At 34.7% G+C, this 16,625-nt stretch overlaps 1 protein-coding gene across 1 annotated transcript in view; it reads left to right on the forward strand.

Moving 5' to 3' along the window:
* Kcnh7 (potassium channel, voltage gated eag related subfamily H, member 7) overlaps positions 1–16,625 on the forward strand; it is a 442,427-nt gene that overhangs the window by 421,314 nt on the left and 4,488 nt on the right. Inside the window, exons 13-15 of the mRNA XM_013518746.1 lie at positions 6,295–6,558; positions 11,648–11,816; positions 15,528–15,720. Coding sequence (XP_013374200.1) covers positions 6,295–6,558; positions 11,648–11,816; positions 15,528–15,720 — 626 coding nt within the window. The remainder of the gene's footprint in view (positions 1–6,294; positions 6,559–11,647; positions 11,817–15,527; positions 15,721–16,625) is intronic.

A 16,625-nucleotide genomic window follows, 5' to 3' on the forward strand; every position in this document is an offset into this window, starting at 1 on the left:
TATAAGGCTCTTTAGAAGACCACCTATTTTATACTTTTTGTTTTCTTCTTTTTTATTTTAAAGAGAATAAAAAATAATTTTAAAAATTAGAAAGAATACAGAATTTCAAAAAATAAGATGATAGGAATTCAACAATGGTTATCATATTGCATATTGTTATCTTCAAAGTAGTTATTCAGATTACCAGATATAAGCATACAGAATTGGTCAAAAAAATAAGCATTAACTGTTCATTTCAATGAACCAATAGAAAAGTCTTGCTATGGAGTCAGCGTCCAGGAGAAAAACATTCACATAAGCATAGAGAGCAGAGAACCATCAGAGGATTTACTAATGCTAACTAGCATGTGGGTTCATAAACTAAAAGTGACCTGGCAAATTCCATGAATAGCTTAGTGTTCTTTTACTACACACATAAAACATAGCCTTAAAGACAGAATCTCAAGAGCAATGAAGACTGTGAAATCAATTAGCAGAGGTGTCAGGAACCTGAGGAGAGACCGTGGAGATCACAGGGCATTCAGGCAGGCAGAGGTTGAGTCCTGCATTACCCCTCACAACCTTCTCTCCAGGAGACTGGAACTCCTCTAGCTTCACCCACACCCACCTCCAGCTCCACCTACAACATGTGCTAAGGAGTGCACATTCAAAAAGATGAATTTTAAAAGGAAAAACTGCACAGAATCTCTGGCAAGTTGGCTTCCACATAATAAATTTGTTGATGAAGGTGGCTTGTCCTTATGAGCTTGTCTTCAGTTCTTTTAAGGAAATCCGCCCACTTCCCTACAAAAGAGAGTTCTCAGTTCAAATACAAATAGGAGGACTTGATATCCCCAAGTAGTTCTCTTTCCTCTTTAAAACTCTGACATGGAAGCATCTAGGATCTGCCCTGTATGACTAGGGGCATTGTAGGAGCAGGTGCTAGAGTTTCTAAGAAGGAAGTAAAATGTCGTTGTTACAAAAAAGTACTGAACAAAAATGATGTATTAGTGGCATAGTGGCTATGAAGATTGTTGAAATGTTTGGACAGAAAATAAATAAAGAGGAAAATGCTCAAAAATAGCCTATTTAAATAATCTTCAGCATTCATCTGAGTTGTTAAAATGATTCATTATATCATGAGAATAATTTTTATTTTTAAATTATGTGTTGGTATGTTTCATAATAAACAATAAAACTTCTATAATAGCATGTATAATGGCACAGGAGAGATCTATATCTATCTATAGCCATATCTATGTCTATCTATAAAATAAAATGCATAGGTACATATCTGTGTATATGTGTGTGTAAAATATACTATGATACACTCATGTATGTACACACACGTAGTTTTTCAATGATAGGGCTTATATGACAAAATAGTTGGAGTATTAGGCTCAACTCTTTCTATGGACACAAAAGACAGTATTAAAGTATTACTGATGACTGTTTAGAATACCAGTGACTATTTGTCAGAGAATAATCCTATGATGGCAGGAGGGTAACAGGCCCAAGTCATCACCCATTTGTTTGGCAAATAATCATTGTTTGCATGCTGAGTGCTCTTACATTTTTTGATCTTTCTCTTCTTCTTCCATCTTGCTTCTATTTCTCTTTTTTTAAAAATTGTCTTTACTTCTTAAAGAAGACTTCTCATTCTAAACTGTAGTTACTGTCTACCTGTCTACTTTTGAAATTTTTCACTATATCTTCTAGATAATTTAGCAGAAAAAAAAATAAAGATTTACACAGAATTTTAAAGAACTTATCTTTACTTTTTTATACCAAGTAGTATATTGAAGAGAATTTAGAGGAATGAACTTTTTAACTAGTTTTAGTTCTTGGAAATTCCACTGACAATATTAAAATCATTCCTGTTAATAGATTATTACAGTAAATGTTATTGCAAAAAAACGCCAAGAAACTGCCAACATGAAGAATAAAAAGGAATAAGTGGGTAAGCAAACACAAGAAAAATTAAAAGGGTGTGGAAGATGTGCTTGTGGCCACAAAATGAGAGGAATTCAAACATCCTCAGCATCCTCCATCCACCGGGCTTAGATAGGGCCACACATTCTTTAAAAATATTTATATTCTAAGAGTAGGAATGGTAGACTGACATCTGTTACATATTTCCTTAAACTTGTTGCATATCTCCTTTCAAAAGATGACGATGTTATATGTCTAGGGTTTGCACATTGGCATCCAAAACCAAGTTTTGAAGCTGTTTCTCCAAGCTAAAATAACTTTGCAAAAGAAATTAAAGGGGCAAATATACACATTGATAAATTTACTTATACAGGTAGGACTTGTAATTTTATTGAGTTAATCCTTTAAATATAAATACTTCAGTGTTTCTTTGGATTATCTTCACTAATATCAATGAGTAGCTTATTACCTATGTCAGTGTCTCAGTTACTTTTTTCTCGTTGCTGGGACAAAATACATGACGCCCAAAATTAAGGAAGGAAAGGTGTATTTTGCTTACAGTTCGTGGAGCTTTAAGTCCGTATTTGGCAGATTATAAGGCAGAGTGGCACATGGCAGAGAGCTACAGCTCATGTCCGCAGAACACAGCAAAAGCAGCAAGCACACACCAGCATACACCAGGGAGGAATGGGGGAGGAATGGCCTCAAGCACCCTTTTCCTCTCCCTTACATATGCAAACTATCCACCCCAGGGCAGGTGTAGCTCTCAAACCCATAATAATCAAACTCTAACAGCCTGCCCCATGACCACATGAGGCTTTGGAGGGACACACAGACATAAACCATAACAGTCAGTGACATGTAAATTCATCTTTTTCTATCTTTATGGAGGTTTTGTTGGTAAAAGTTATACATATTTATCATGTGCAATGTGATACACTGATAGATGTATATATTTTGAAATAATTGCACAATCAGGCTATTTAACATATCCATCACCTCATAGTATCTTTCCATTTTGTGTGGAGAAAACATTGAAGATCACTTTTAGCAGTTTTCAAGAATGCCATATGTTAACTACAACCTTCCTACTGTACAACCAATCTCTAGAATTTGCTCATCTTAACTGAAATTTGTACTGAAATTGCTTTGATCAGCACTCCCAAATGCATCATCTCTTTAGTTTAGTTTTTAAAATAATTTAATCTTGTATTTATACATAAAAAGTGGTTGTTTACTCTTCTTTCAACATTATCTGATTTTATAGAGGGCCTATTGTACTTGATCCCAAGTGAAGAAATTTATTTCAGCCTCCAAGTTTCCAGTGAAATATTTTTGTAAAGTAGTAGACTGGAAACTGCTCCTCTTATGTGTAAAGTATCACCAGTGGGAAATATAAAACTCAAATGCCAAGAAATCACATTAAATGCTTCTCTCTGACCAAAGGTTATGTCTCCCTGTTGGGTCTGATAAATAAAAATGGCAATTAATGTGAGAGAGACAGACTCCATAAACAATGGAGAGAGTACCAATGTTATTTCCCAGTTTCTTTGAAATGGAAGAATTTTATATTACCATTTCTAAAATATATGGGTCAATTACTCCATCAGGGCACTCTATGATCTTGAATTCATTCTGACCCTAGAAAGACAACCACAAATTCTTTAGAATAATGTCCTCTGAGAAAAATGGAAGAAATGAATCACCAACCTACAGAAACAAGGGGGAAAAAACAAGGTATTCTGTCATTTGAATCAATAGATTTGATGCTTGAAGAAAGAGGTGAAAATTATTCTCTGTAAAATAATGGCAACAGGAGTGATTATACACTCTCACTTCTGGAAAAAGGGAAAATGTAAAACTCCCTGCGATTTATATTCTTAGATTGGTACTATTTCTACACAGAGTACAAATAACATGAAGGGAAAAAACAGTGCCTAATACTATTTAATATCTATCAAATAATTCAGTTTAACTAGAAAACGGCAGAAATGGAACAGTGTATCAAAATCTAGAAGTAGCTGGAGGCTAATTATAATGTATTTCAGCTGCCCAATTTCAGGTACTACATCTGCCAACTTCCAGACTAAGCCTGAACAATTTTCATTTTTAATCCATAAATAGATTGTCATTTCAGCCTTCATTTTATAAGACAGAAAGTGAAACTTTATCTAGTGTGGAATACAAAAAAAAAAACATTGCTTCAGAGGGCCTGCACCAAAGCTTCTGTTCATACAACCTATGACCTAGTCTAGTGGAGTACAGAAATAAATGTGGTTTTTCTCAGCACAAGCTGGAAATATTCAGGAAATTCAAACTTCTTGCTATTTTTTGATTCTGCTTTCACTCTGAATTTTTTTCTAAAGGATTTAGGTCCCATGCATATGTAGTAATTGGCTTCATTTTACTATAGAAGTAAATATTAGTAATTCCTCAGTCAATAAATTTTGTGAATACTTGTCCTGATGTAAAGCAAGAAAGCTGTAGTTCAACCTAACAGTATGTGCTAACTGATCAATTTTGTTCCTAAGTGCCCCAAATGCCATCATAATTTAGTTACCTAGTACTGAAGCCAATATAGTAGGTGAGATGGCATATTCCACCATATTTAAAGATTTCAAAATTTACAGAGACTCCCAAGGCCTCTCATGCTAGAGACAGAAATAGCACATTAATTTTTAATGTGTGTTCAATACAAATATCCATGTTAACATTACCCACAGCTACCTAGATTGGAGCTTTATGAACTAATGGTTTTTGTATTTAATTCTACTGAGAAAAACTCCATGAAAATGTTCAAAAGAAAAGTATTAAGAAAGATAAAAAGTCTGAGCTGACTTTAATCCCACTGGTGTTCAAGCCATGGACTACAAAAGGTTTACTCAAGAGCTGCAAAACAATGCAACTCACTAGCAGATATGAGAATAATTTAGAATATCAGGTTTTTCATGTTTTCACGTTTACAAACAGAAAACCAGTGCATGTTGTTCTTTGAGGAATGAAATGCTGTGTTTAAAATGTGGACATTGTTAATCAAATTTTCAGAGGGCTTTGGAGGAGGGGAGAATTTAAAGACAAAAAAATCAGAAGATAACAATAAACTGCAATAGCTTTAGGAGGGCCTTGTTACAGTGACATTGAAAAAACGACTCCTGTAAGGAAAGCTGATCTGAATATTTACAACTGATTAGATGAGTGTTTGATGGGGAGATATACTAGAGAATGGAAATTTTCTTGATAATGATGAAATCACTGGCCAGGTAGGAAATCTTAAAGAAAATAAATAAAGCAATTTGCACTTGCTAAATTTCATTTTAATTGACAGAACATAAATCCCTTAATAATAATTTCAGATAAAGCTCACTTTCATAACTCTGCACATTTTTACCTGAGGTTGCTTTCTTGCTTCTCGTATTTTAAATTATGATTTAAATAATAAAGGAAAAAATCTTTGCTTAATTTCAATGCCATCTGGGAATTTTAAAAAAACAGTTCTCCGAAGGGGTCTTAAGTCAGTTCATTCGGCCTTCTAAAAATAATGAATTAAGGACACCCAGGCTTAGAGTAGATGGGGATGCTGTCTTCACCATTTCTCTAGAAAATGATATACCTCTCAGTGTTTTGTTGTTAGTTATTAGCAGGAACCAGATGGAAAATTATACTGTCTCCCCAGGACACTAATAGAAACAAGTTCTGAGATTTGTCTCTGAGTTTTTCCTGCTAAAATATATTCTAACACAACCTTCAGGGCTGAAATTATCCTGACATTTCAGTATAAAACATCCAATATGTACTGGTGGCCTTAATGTAATTAGGTAAAACTTACCTTAATTACTGTACTTAAGCTTTATATTCTTTGCAATATGCTACAAAACCTAACTTCCTGGAATGTCAAGGCCATCACATGCATTGAACTAAGATTGAAACTTAGCCCTCCAGTCTGCACTACAAAACTTCCCATTTTGACCTTTGCAATGTGTGAATGACTTCCACAAATAGGGGTGTGAAGGTTAAAAACAAATAACAGGCTTCACAGTGGTGATATTTTAGAATCGGTACACATTTTCCTTGTCTTTTTTAATCTCCCTAAAGAGAAAGTGCACCAGATTCTCAGAATTCAAGTGACAGTTGAGCATGCATAAGTAAGTTTGTAAGTTATCCTATCATTTTCCCTGAAACTAAACTTTACTATTACAAATTTTCTTTTTAAGTTTGAAATTAATAATTCATTTCACAGAAACAATTTTAACCACTTAATTTAAAAAAATAAATCCTCTAAGCAGCTACAGTTACCGTGAGGAAAATGTTTTGTACAGGAAGGAGTACAATATGCGTAGAGTCTCACATTTGATTGTCTGCTATAAAATAACTTCTCTGTGATAGATTTTGGCAAAGAAAACAGTACAAATGACCCCGAAGATTCTGCGGACACCATAAGACATTATCAGAGTTCCAAGAAACACTTTGAAGAGAAAAAAAGTAGATCATCTTCTTTCATCTCCTCCATCGATGATGAGCAAAAGCCGCTCTTCTCAGGAACAATAGATTCTACTCCAAGATTAGGGAAAGCAACCGGGCTTCATTTTGAAGAAACAATGCCCACCTCAGGAAGAATGCACACAGATAAAAGGAGTCACTCTTGCAGAGGTAATGGACACTCAGGTATCAAGCTGTTAATGTTAAAACTAACTTGGTGAATTTTTACAAGGTAAGAATCACACTGACACATATCAATCTGATCTTTTTTAATTCATGAAATGTTTGCAAACAGTTCAGAACTTAAATCTGAGTTGCTTTCATAATTCTGGAGTAAGCAGTAATTAGTCTCAAATACTATTAGCATGAGAGGTATTTGTGACCAACCAGATTTAACATAATGCCAGGCAGAAAAACAGTGGGAAACCTATTGAAATAAGTGATTTCGCCAGGCATGGTGACACACGCCTGTAATCCCAGCACTCAGGAGGCTGAGGCAGGAGGATCCTTGCAGGTTCAAGATCAGTCTGGGCTACAAAGTGAGCTCAAGGCCAGCCTGAATTGCATAGTGAGACCCTGTCTCAAAGAAAAAGAAGAAGAAGAAGAAAAATGACTCCAATGGATCAGTGAGTATTTTAAGAGAATTTACCAGTTGGTCCTTCATATGAATTTCTGTACCATTTCTTATCCCCAAGCTTGTAGTTTTATAGTATGAAGGATCAGTGCTATCACACTACAATACACACCAAAAAGAATTTTATTTTGATGCAAGTTTTTAAAAAGAGAAGAGAAATACCCCGAAATGAAGTATATTCATGACAAAGCTTTTAACATCCCTACTAAAAGAAATACCAGGGGGCTGGGGATTTAGCTCAGCGGCAAAAAGCGCTTGCCTGGCAAGTGCAAGGTCGTGAGTTCGGTTCCCGGTACCGGAGAAAAACCAAAAAAAAAAAAAAAGAAATACCAAGTTATGGGTTTTATTGTAGAAAATATACAATTGATGAGTAGTAATGCTTGATTAATATGTGTAGCTTTTATGCGAACAGATGCAAAACTCAAGAAAACTGTAAAAACTGTTACATGGAAAACACTAACAACATAATAGAAGATAGATCTAGCTGTTAAGTGGTACCCATAAAAGATATGGATTAGGTGGCTCTGTCACTTGCTCCTTTTATAACTTTGGATAAGTGACTTGACCCATCCTATTATGATTTTGCACATTTTAAAAATAGGAATAATTTTACATAATAAACTACTTGGTTATGATTATTAAATAAGTCATAAATTACTTTATTTGAAACAAAATCTCCAACTCTAGTATTTTCTCACAGATTTTTATTTTGTAAGCCTTTTATCATTTAATATGTTCCTATATGTTAAAAGAACTTTCAAGATTTAAAAGGCACAGCAAAATATCAAAAGAATATAATAAAAATGAAGGAAAAATAGAATTTTTTGGCCGGACAGAAAGCAAAATTATTGGACAATGTAAATAAACATCACCTATCATCACTAACAGTATTTCAAAAGATCGTATCTGAACCAAAAGGTTTTATTAAATCTAGGATGTTTAGGCTGTATATTTTTTCGAGAGTTACTTTCCTATCATGTCAAATCAGCCTTTCCCAGAACTGCACATGGAAGTAAGCTAAGAATATATGCAAATGTCCTCTGGACAATCTTAAAATCTTGATGAAGTGAATGAAAATAGTACTTCATTTATCACAGTGGAAGAATGGAATATTAGATGTGATTACCAAATGTCCCATTTTAGTTATTTATGAAAATGAATTCTAAGAAGTTCTAAAAATAGAAACTGGTTGTATCATGGAAGTCAAAAATTCCGATGAGCTTGAAGAACAATCTCTTCTATATCCAAAAGTAGCATAGGATGGGCTTCCTTTTTTTAAAAAAAAGTGCTCTTTCTTGTTTTCATTATGAATGTTAGACTGTCAAGTGACAAGTCATTAAAGATATAGTTTTGGGATTTTACTTGACTGTATAATGATTCTTGTTGGCAGTAAATTCTATTGCCTTTCATCTTATATTTTTCTTTGCTGCTTCTTCCAACTTTTAACTATTTCAGCTGCCCAATAAAAATAGCACTTTAACAAACAATTTTAATAACTTCAATATTTTCTTTCAAAAATGCATATTGTAATTCATAGTGAAGTAATAAATAGCTTGAAAATGCGCAGCTAAACATGCATGTAAATGAAAGAAACATAATCAGCACCATATAGTTTCAATGAGTGACACACAGCATGATTAGTTAATATTAGAACTACTGTAGAATTTTAAAATATGACTCACTGAAAATTTTATTCCTGATAGATTGTTAAGGTGAAAGGCTGTGTAATGGCCAGGAATTTCACTAATATGTAAGGTGAGCTTCTAACTGCTGAAGTTTGAACGGCTACGTCCTCAAACTTTAGCTTCCCCGTCAATGTGAAATTTATTCCTTCATATTCTTGGTATCTGTCACTCTGAATCCAACAAAAGAACACACTTTGGGAAACCTCTTTAGTTTTTGGGGGTTTTTTTGTTTTGTTTTGTTTTGTTTTGTTTTGTTTTTCTCTGGTACCGGGAACCGAACTCACGACCTTGTGCTTGCCAGGCAGGCGCTTTTGCCGCTGAGCTAAATCTCCAGCCCCGGGAAACCTCTTTAAACTTGACTCATTCTACTCATGTTAAGGTCAAAACTGACTGTAGGAAAACTGTGTACCCCGAGTAAAGCAAATGGATGCTTATACCACTTCATGGAGTCAAAGGTTGAGTTCAGGAAAACTGTGTAGCCAGAGCAAAGTGAAAGTTTACTTTCTGTTCTCACATTTTTACAACTATAGCCGTGCAACTATAGCAACATTTTCCAAGGCAACCAAGTACTGATTCTGTCTGAACTATATTTAGAAAGCAACTACAAGGATGTTCATTTGATTAAGACCACTAGCCAAGATTTCCCCTCTGACTCTTCATTTTTTTATAGCTGTTAAAACAAGCTAATCATGTATCTCTGGAGTTTAATAAATGTAAATGATAATAAAGGAAGCATCTGTCTTACAGTACATTATATTCATTTTTGCTAAAATAATAATTTTTTCTTGAGCACAAAAGAAGAGACAGTATTCTCCATAACTTATTGCATATGATTCACTGTTGTCATTTAAAAATCAATTTATTGTATGTGAGTTGAAAATGAAGGAGCTGTTAATCAGATGCAGAAGGTCTCTAAGCTTTCTTGATACAAAACTTATGAGTGCTGTATGTAACTTCAATCCTGTCACTTTTTATTGTTTTAAAGAAATGTTCATAGGTGAACTGGTTATCAGGGGGCTGGACAAGGTGAATGTTCACATCACACAACCATTTATGTGTTCCGAATGCTCATTTGGCATTGCTAACCCACAGATGAAAACCTAGTGTACTAAGATACTATATGATTGTTTTACATTTTAAATGTGTTTGAATATCTGTGAGTAATAAATCATACTTTCAGTGAAAATCTCTGATAAATTACTAAAACTCTACCATTTTTCTATGTCCATTTACATTTTTTCATGTTTGGTAAAATATCAAAATAAATTGTAAACTATCACTTAAAAAATACTAACCATTGGGATTCTGTAGGATAAAGAAGTCAATTGCAAGCCTTTCTGAAGTTCCTAGTAAGGTCTCTGGGGTCTATAAACCATCTTCAAAGAACCAGCAACTCCACCTATTCTTTTTCTCTTGCTATCTTTGGATATGCTTATTCCTTTTTATAGCTTTCTCTATTGATGCAGAAATCTTAGGCACTTTATTACAGAAATTTCTGCATAGTAAATGATTAAAAACAGTAAGAGAAAAACCATAAAATACAGAATTGTTCTTCTTAGAGAAAAAGTATGCATTTAACGTCCCTAACTGCACTTTTTGAGAAACTATAGGGAAGGAACTTGTACAGTTCTGTTCTCTATTTCTAGAATCATAGTTAATTCTGCCCAATTCAATTACTTATTACCCATTTTTTAAATAGCTAAGGATGTAAGTTCCATAACTTTATATAATAACTTTTCTCAATGCTAAATCATAGTTACTTGTCAAGATTTTTAAGCCTTTCTATTGAAATCACTTTCTGTAATTCAAATTTATTCCCACATCAAAGCTAAGACCCTCTTGAAGGGGTCCTTCCCTCTTACCAGCCCTACTGTGAAGATAAAAATAAATCTGATCCTCATCTCTACTCAAGTAGCATATTTTTATGGGTTTTATTTTTCAAAACTTTAATTATTTTGTGGAGTCTAAGAAAATATAGCAAAAGTATCAAAAGTATATGACAAAAATGAGGGAGAAAATAGGACATCCTTATTCCCAAATAATGAAACTTGGAAATGTAGATTCTAAGAGAAATAATAAAAGGCTTAGAAAATGAATCTGTTCATAAGAAATGATCACAAATTGTCAGAGTGAATTGTCTAGGCCTGGGGGCTTTGTCTACTTTGTCTTTAATTCCTCCACATTTAGCAGAGTTTGTGGCACATAATAAACACTCCAGAACACTGGAAAAGTAGGTTGAATGAATAATTTGTTTTAAAACAAATGTAAAGAGCCACAAGGAAAAAAAAAGTTAGAAAGTAGTGTTATTATGAAACACATTGCAGCAGGAGCTACACGGAAGCCTAAAAATATAGACCAGCAGCTTGAGATATGAAGACTTGTAGGAATTCCCATCTTTAATGGTTTATGGCTTCTTGGCTCTGGCTTGAGTCAGATTGGTCTAAGAGAATCACCTTAAAATTCAGCATTTGCTACAAAACATTGTCCTTGAGACCACTGCAAGATACAAAAAAATGTAAATTATCCTATGAAAAGGAACCCCCAAAATGTTATATCCTAAGTAAAGCAATATGAATAAAATGTGTTTCTTCCCAAATTTAGAAGCTCAGAATCATTGCTTTCTAATCAGTTTGGGTTCAGCCATCCATATCTTCTCTTAGCAGGAAACAGAAAGACAGTAAAATCATAACCAAGATTCTTGGTCTGCTGGAGTGTTTAATGCTAAAAAAGTGGATGCGGGAAAGAAGGCAGGCAGCATGACAGTGGTACCCTGCCACAAACTCTGCCACAGGTCGTGGCCTTAGTCATGTCTGTAAACCCCTCTCGTTCTCTCTCTCTGATTATACCCGGAGAGACATTTCCAGCTTGTCTTGGAGGTACATATGTTACTGAGGCAAAGGAGCACCTGAGGAAGCTGACTTCCACTTGGTTTTTCACACAGATATCACTGATATGCAGAGTTGGGAAGGAGAGCACACCAGGGCTCAGCCTGAAGAGTGCAGTCCCCCAGCGCTTCAGCGAGCCACCTGGGGGACCTCTGAGACCGAGAGCGACTTCACCTATGGAGAGGTGGAGCAAAGATTGGATTTGCTTCAAGAGCAGCTTAACAGGTATGAGCAGTAGAGGGCCAAAGGAGAACCTCATTGCTCCTTTAGATGTATCTAGCTTTGCTCTTTGTAAGCAGCAAATTCTTTTTGCCACGATCCCCTAGGATTTTATGCACACTTATTTGAAATAAGATTGGAAATATTATTTTATGTTGCAAGGAGCATTTGCTTAGAATAGTTCATACTTTTATCAGTATATAACCTAGTGTTTTTTTTTTTTAATCATCCCATTAGTGTATCATTGGTACTGACTGCTTGAGAAAACTACTTTCATTCTACCCTCAAAATAATTCATATTTAACTTGTTAATAACATCTTCTTTAAGCTTCCTTTTACATTTTTCAGTTGTTCTCGGTAATCTAATTATGTATTACGGTATCTAAAAGTACCAAAAGAGTGATTTATTTATTTATTTATTTTTGGTACCAGGAATCAAACTCAGGACCTTGCACCTGCCAGACAGGCACTTGTGCCACTGAGCTATATTCCCGGCCCACCAAAAGAGTGATTTAAACAGCTAGTTATTTAGTCAAATTGTCCAAAATGTGAATGAATTAAAAATTCTGCAAGTTAAACACCACAATATCTCCATTTTCCTTTCAACTTTGATTTAGACCAACTTTGATTTAGACCACTATGTGCAATAAATTTTGATTTTAGAGAGTAGGTAATGACTTCACCCAAGTCTGTGTGGTTTTGTTAAAATTAAATGAGTTAAAAACATTCAGAGGACCTCTAATCTCAGCACTCAGGAGGCTGAGGCAGGAGGATCATTGCAAGTTCAAGACCAGTTTGCCCTACAAAGTGAGTGCAAGGCCAGCCTAAACTGCATAGCAGGAGCCTGTCTCAAAAAGACAAAAAAAAAAAACCCTCAGGGGACAAATATGACTATGTTATAGATGTGTTTGATTGTGTTTCATTTGAGGAGTTGCCTTGATCAAATTGTAGTTTTCAAGTTTTCAAGCACATCGCAGGGAAGGTAGCTCTGTGGTCACAGACAGACAATCTATGGATTGAATTAAAATGCTCAAATCATAGGACTTATTAAATCAATTTCAAGCACACAATAAGAGATAAGGAGAACCAGATGGAGTAATTACTACATTTCAAATAAGTGAAAGTATGGTGAAAGAGCCACACTACTTGAATCCAAATTTACACAATGTCACGCATCTGCTTTATCAGCCTTCCTTGCCTGGGGTGTTATAAGTACCAGACATGAAGTTTCCCCAGAGTGCATAGACAAAAACCAAATCTGTGCCAACATCATACACTGGCACCATCACAGAACTATGGCCTGGTCCACCTGGACACAGCATGACTTTTAAATTAGCCTGTTCAACATCTATGTGTTTTACTGACATTTCTTGGTAGACTGCATGGAGATCCAGAATGGATCTGGATACTATGGTAGTCAGATTGGGGGATGGCAGTTGTCTTTGAAGAAGTGACATAATAATAATTTGTTCTTTCCATCTCTTTCTATTATAAGCACTACTCTTATTTGTTATATTACATTTCCATCCTGTCTTTGGTGTGTCTTTCTGGTCACTAGCATATATATGTGTCTGTCTTTAATATATCCTATTAATACTTCCCATGTCTGTAAGTTACTCCTTATCTCTTAGATATTTTTCAAATAGAATATGTAAGAAAGAGATTCTAATTTTCAGAAACTGCACTGCTTAACAATGGTTCAATAAGACTCAAAATCATCATCATAATTTTTAACTGTCTACTGGACTTTGAATTTTACTTGTTGATACAGTTTTTCTTCTAGTACCTATCCCTACTTCTTTTTATATTTAAAGATCTGTCTCCATAATAAGGGTAATAGTAATAAACATCACATAGTATCTACCCTGTAAGCTATCCACTATTAAATGCTATTAATAATGAGATAAATTTATATGAAAATATTTAGAATGAAGTTTCAGTGTAGAATTTTCTTTGGAAGCTCAGTGAAAAAATATAGCAATTGTGTTTGAATTAAACAAGGGAAGATTTTTGGGTGCAAATAAATTTGAGTTGGGTCTTGAAATATAGAAAGAAAAATTGAAGAGTCTGTATTTGCTTTAGTTGTTGCCATAAAATACTGGATCTTAAGTAAAAAGTAGGTAAACAAATCAGTTAATAACTACATTTTTACCCTTTCAGTGTATGGTGATGGTAAATGCAGTCTATTTCAGGTGTAACTTATAGTTATTGATTTACAAGACACTGAAATATCTAGTTATGATTACCAGTTATAGAAAACCTTTAAGGATATGTTACTATGATGTTTATTTATTTTTGTTGTTGTTGTTTTTCTTCCAGTACCAGTAATCGAACTCACGGCCTTGAGCTTGCCAGGCAGGCACTTTGCTGCTGAGCGAAATCCCCAGCACCTACTCTGATGTTTAGAAGGAAGATTTGGAGGGTTCATAGTTAGAAGAAATAGGAAAATTATCTTTTCTCACATTTTCCATGTTTCCTTGGTTATCTTTCAAGTCATTTTAAATTCCACAGATGAATAATGTGTTTAATTGAGCAAAATTATTTCTAAGATTTACTTGTTCTTTCCATAGTTTCATTTAGACGCAAAACAGTACCAACAAATAATGATTTAGAATTTTCCAAAGAGGGACATGGTACAAATTTTCTCTGCTTATGCCTACAAAATTCTCTTTGTCTTTAATGTTAACAAATGCAGCAAAGGGAAATCAGACTAAATATGTTTTGCCATCTTTTCTTGAATTGTAATTTTGAGTGATAATCATATAGTGATCCAGATGGATATTTGTGAACTTTGGAGGAAATAATGGTCATGCTAGTCTTTTACAAGTCACATAGATCACAGAAGCAAATGAACTTTGAAGGTAATTTTGCTCCTTAAATACTGAAGCTTTGAGCTGCAAATGGAAAATTAATTTAGCATTTAACAGCATTTAACATTAAAGAAAAACTACAATGACTAATACACAACACTTGCTTTGAATAGGAGATAAGGTAAAATAATGTAAATATAAATTTGAAATACATAAGAAATTGTCCTGATATTCTGTAAGAATTGTGCTACTATTCTCTCCTTTAAAGAACAAATGTTCAAAGCAAACTGCAAAGTCTAATAAATAGTAAAAAAGCAGTTACTGATTAAAAGTAAATTAACAAAAAAATTTAAAAAATAAATGACCATGTTTTACACTTCAAACTCAATAAAGATTAGTAAAGTTACAGTCAATTCCCTTCATCTATTGTTCTGTTAATTCTCAATAAATGAGCAGGAGAGTAATGGTCTTTATCACATCACTGCTGAGACAGAGAGAATGAGTATCAGCCAGGAAAGAATCTCTGTGCTCCCTCTCCTGTCCTTCTTGTTTAAAGCAGGGCCGTAATTCTGTTCGTTGGTAAGGCTGAAATTTATTAAAATGCTTTTGCATTTTAGAACTATTGGACTTTGAGCTGCAAATGGGAAAATAATTTAGCATTTAACAGCATTAAACATTAAAGAAAAACTACAATGACTAATACACAACACTTGCTTTGAATAAGAGATAAAGTAAAATAATGTAAATATAAATTTGAAATACATAAGAAATTGTCCTGATATTCTGTAAGACTAGCGTGACCATTATTTCTTCCAAAGTTCACAAATATCCGTCTGGATCACTATACGATTATCATTTGAAATGGACTATTTTAGAATCCTCTTTCCTTTTTCTGTCTGTCTTGCAGACTCGAATCCCAAATGACAGCAGACATCCAGACCATCCTTCAGCTGCTGCAGAAACAAAGCACTGTGGTCCCCCCAGCCTACAGCATGGTAACTGCAGGAGCGGAGTATCAGAGACCCGTCCTCCGTCTGATGAGAACCAGTCATCCCACAGCATCCATTAAGACAGACCGGAGTTTCAGCCCCTCCTCACAAGTGAGTGCAGATCGTGCACAGCCCGGAGTGTATCTCAGAGTCTGTGTCCAGAGACCACGTAAGAATCTTCTGGAACGCTGTGGAAAATATAGGCTTCTATCTCCACTTCTAGTTTTACTCAGCTAAAATTTTTGATAATGAGCCCTTTAATCTGCATTATGTTCCTTGAAAGTTTGAGAATAATGGACCTACATGAATAATTTTAAACACTAGCAAGCATTTTTTTAAGAAAAATATTTATTTCAAGAATCATCCTGGGTAAATTAACGTTTCATTTTATTTTATTATTTTTTTTATTTTTTGGTTTTTCTCCGGTACCGGGAACTGAACTCACTACCTTGCACTTGCCAGGCAGGCGCTTTTGCCGCTGAGCTAAATCCCCAGCCCCAAATTAACGTTTTAGAGATTTGAAAGTTCATGAACAGTCTTAGATCCAAAAAGTGCATGAAAGAAAAATCTACAATTTGATCCAATGAAGAGAGACAAGGTGAGCAGGTTTCAGGAAGGAAAGAGAAGTAGCAGTGGGCTAGATTATACCCGCGGTTCAAATGCAATCGGGTTAGTAATTCCTCTGTGCTCCACTCATTACCAGAGATTTCTAATTTTGTTTTCAACCCAAATGATAGGCGTGGTAGAAGGAGCAATGCAAAGTGTCCTTTATCTTGCTTTGACAAGAAAATACCTCTTTAAATTATGTCAATACAAAAGGTCTGCCTTGGAACTCTATTTTGGAAATTAGTTTTGATTAACTAAATAGCATAAGCAAATGCAACCTAAGAATGATGATGTCACTGAGGATTTAGTAGCCAGGCATGGTGACACATGCCTGTTACCCCAGCACTCAGGATGCTGAGGCAGGAGGGTCACCAAGAGGTTAAAACATGTAAAACCAAGCACATTGTTGT

Source organism: Chinchilla lanigera, unplaced genomic scaffold (assembly GCF_000276665.1).
Source record: "Chinchilla lanigera isolate Chin_1 unplaced genomic scaffold, ChiLan1.0 scaffold00048, whole genome shotgun sequence".
In the NCBI taxonomy this organism is placed as follows: Eukaryota; Metazoa; Chordata; class Mammalia; order Rodentia; family Chinchillidae; genus Chinchilla; species Chinchilla lanigera.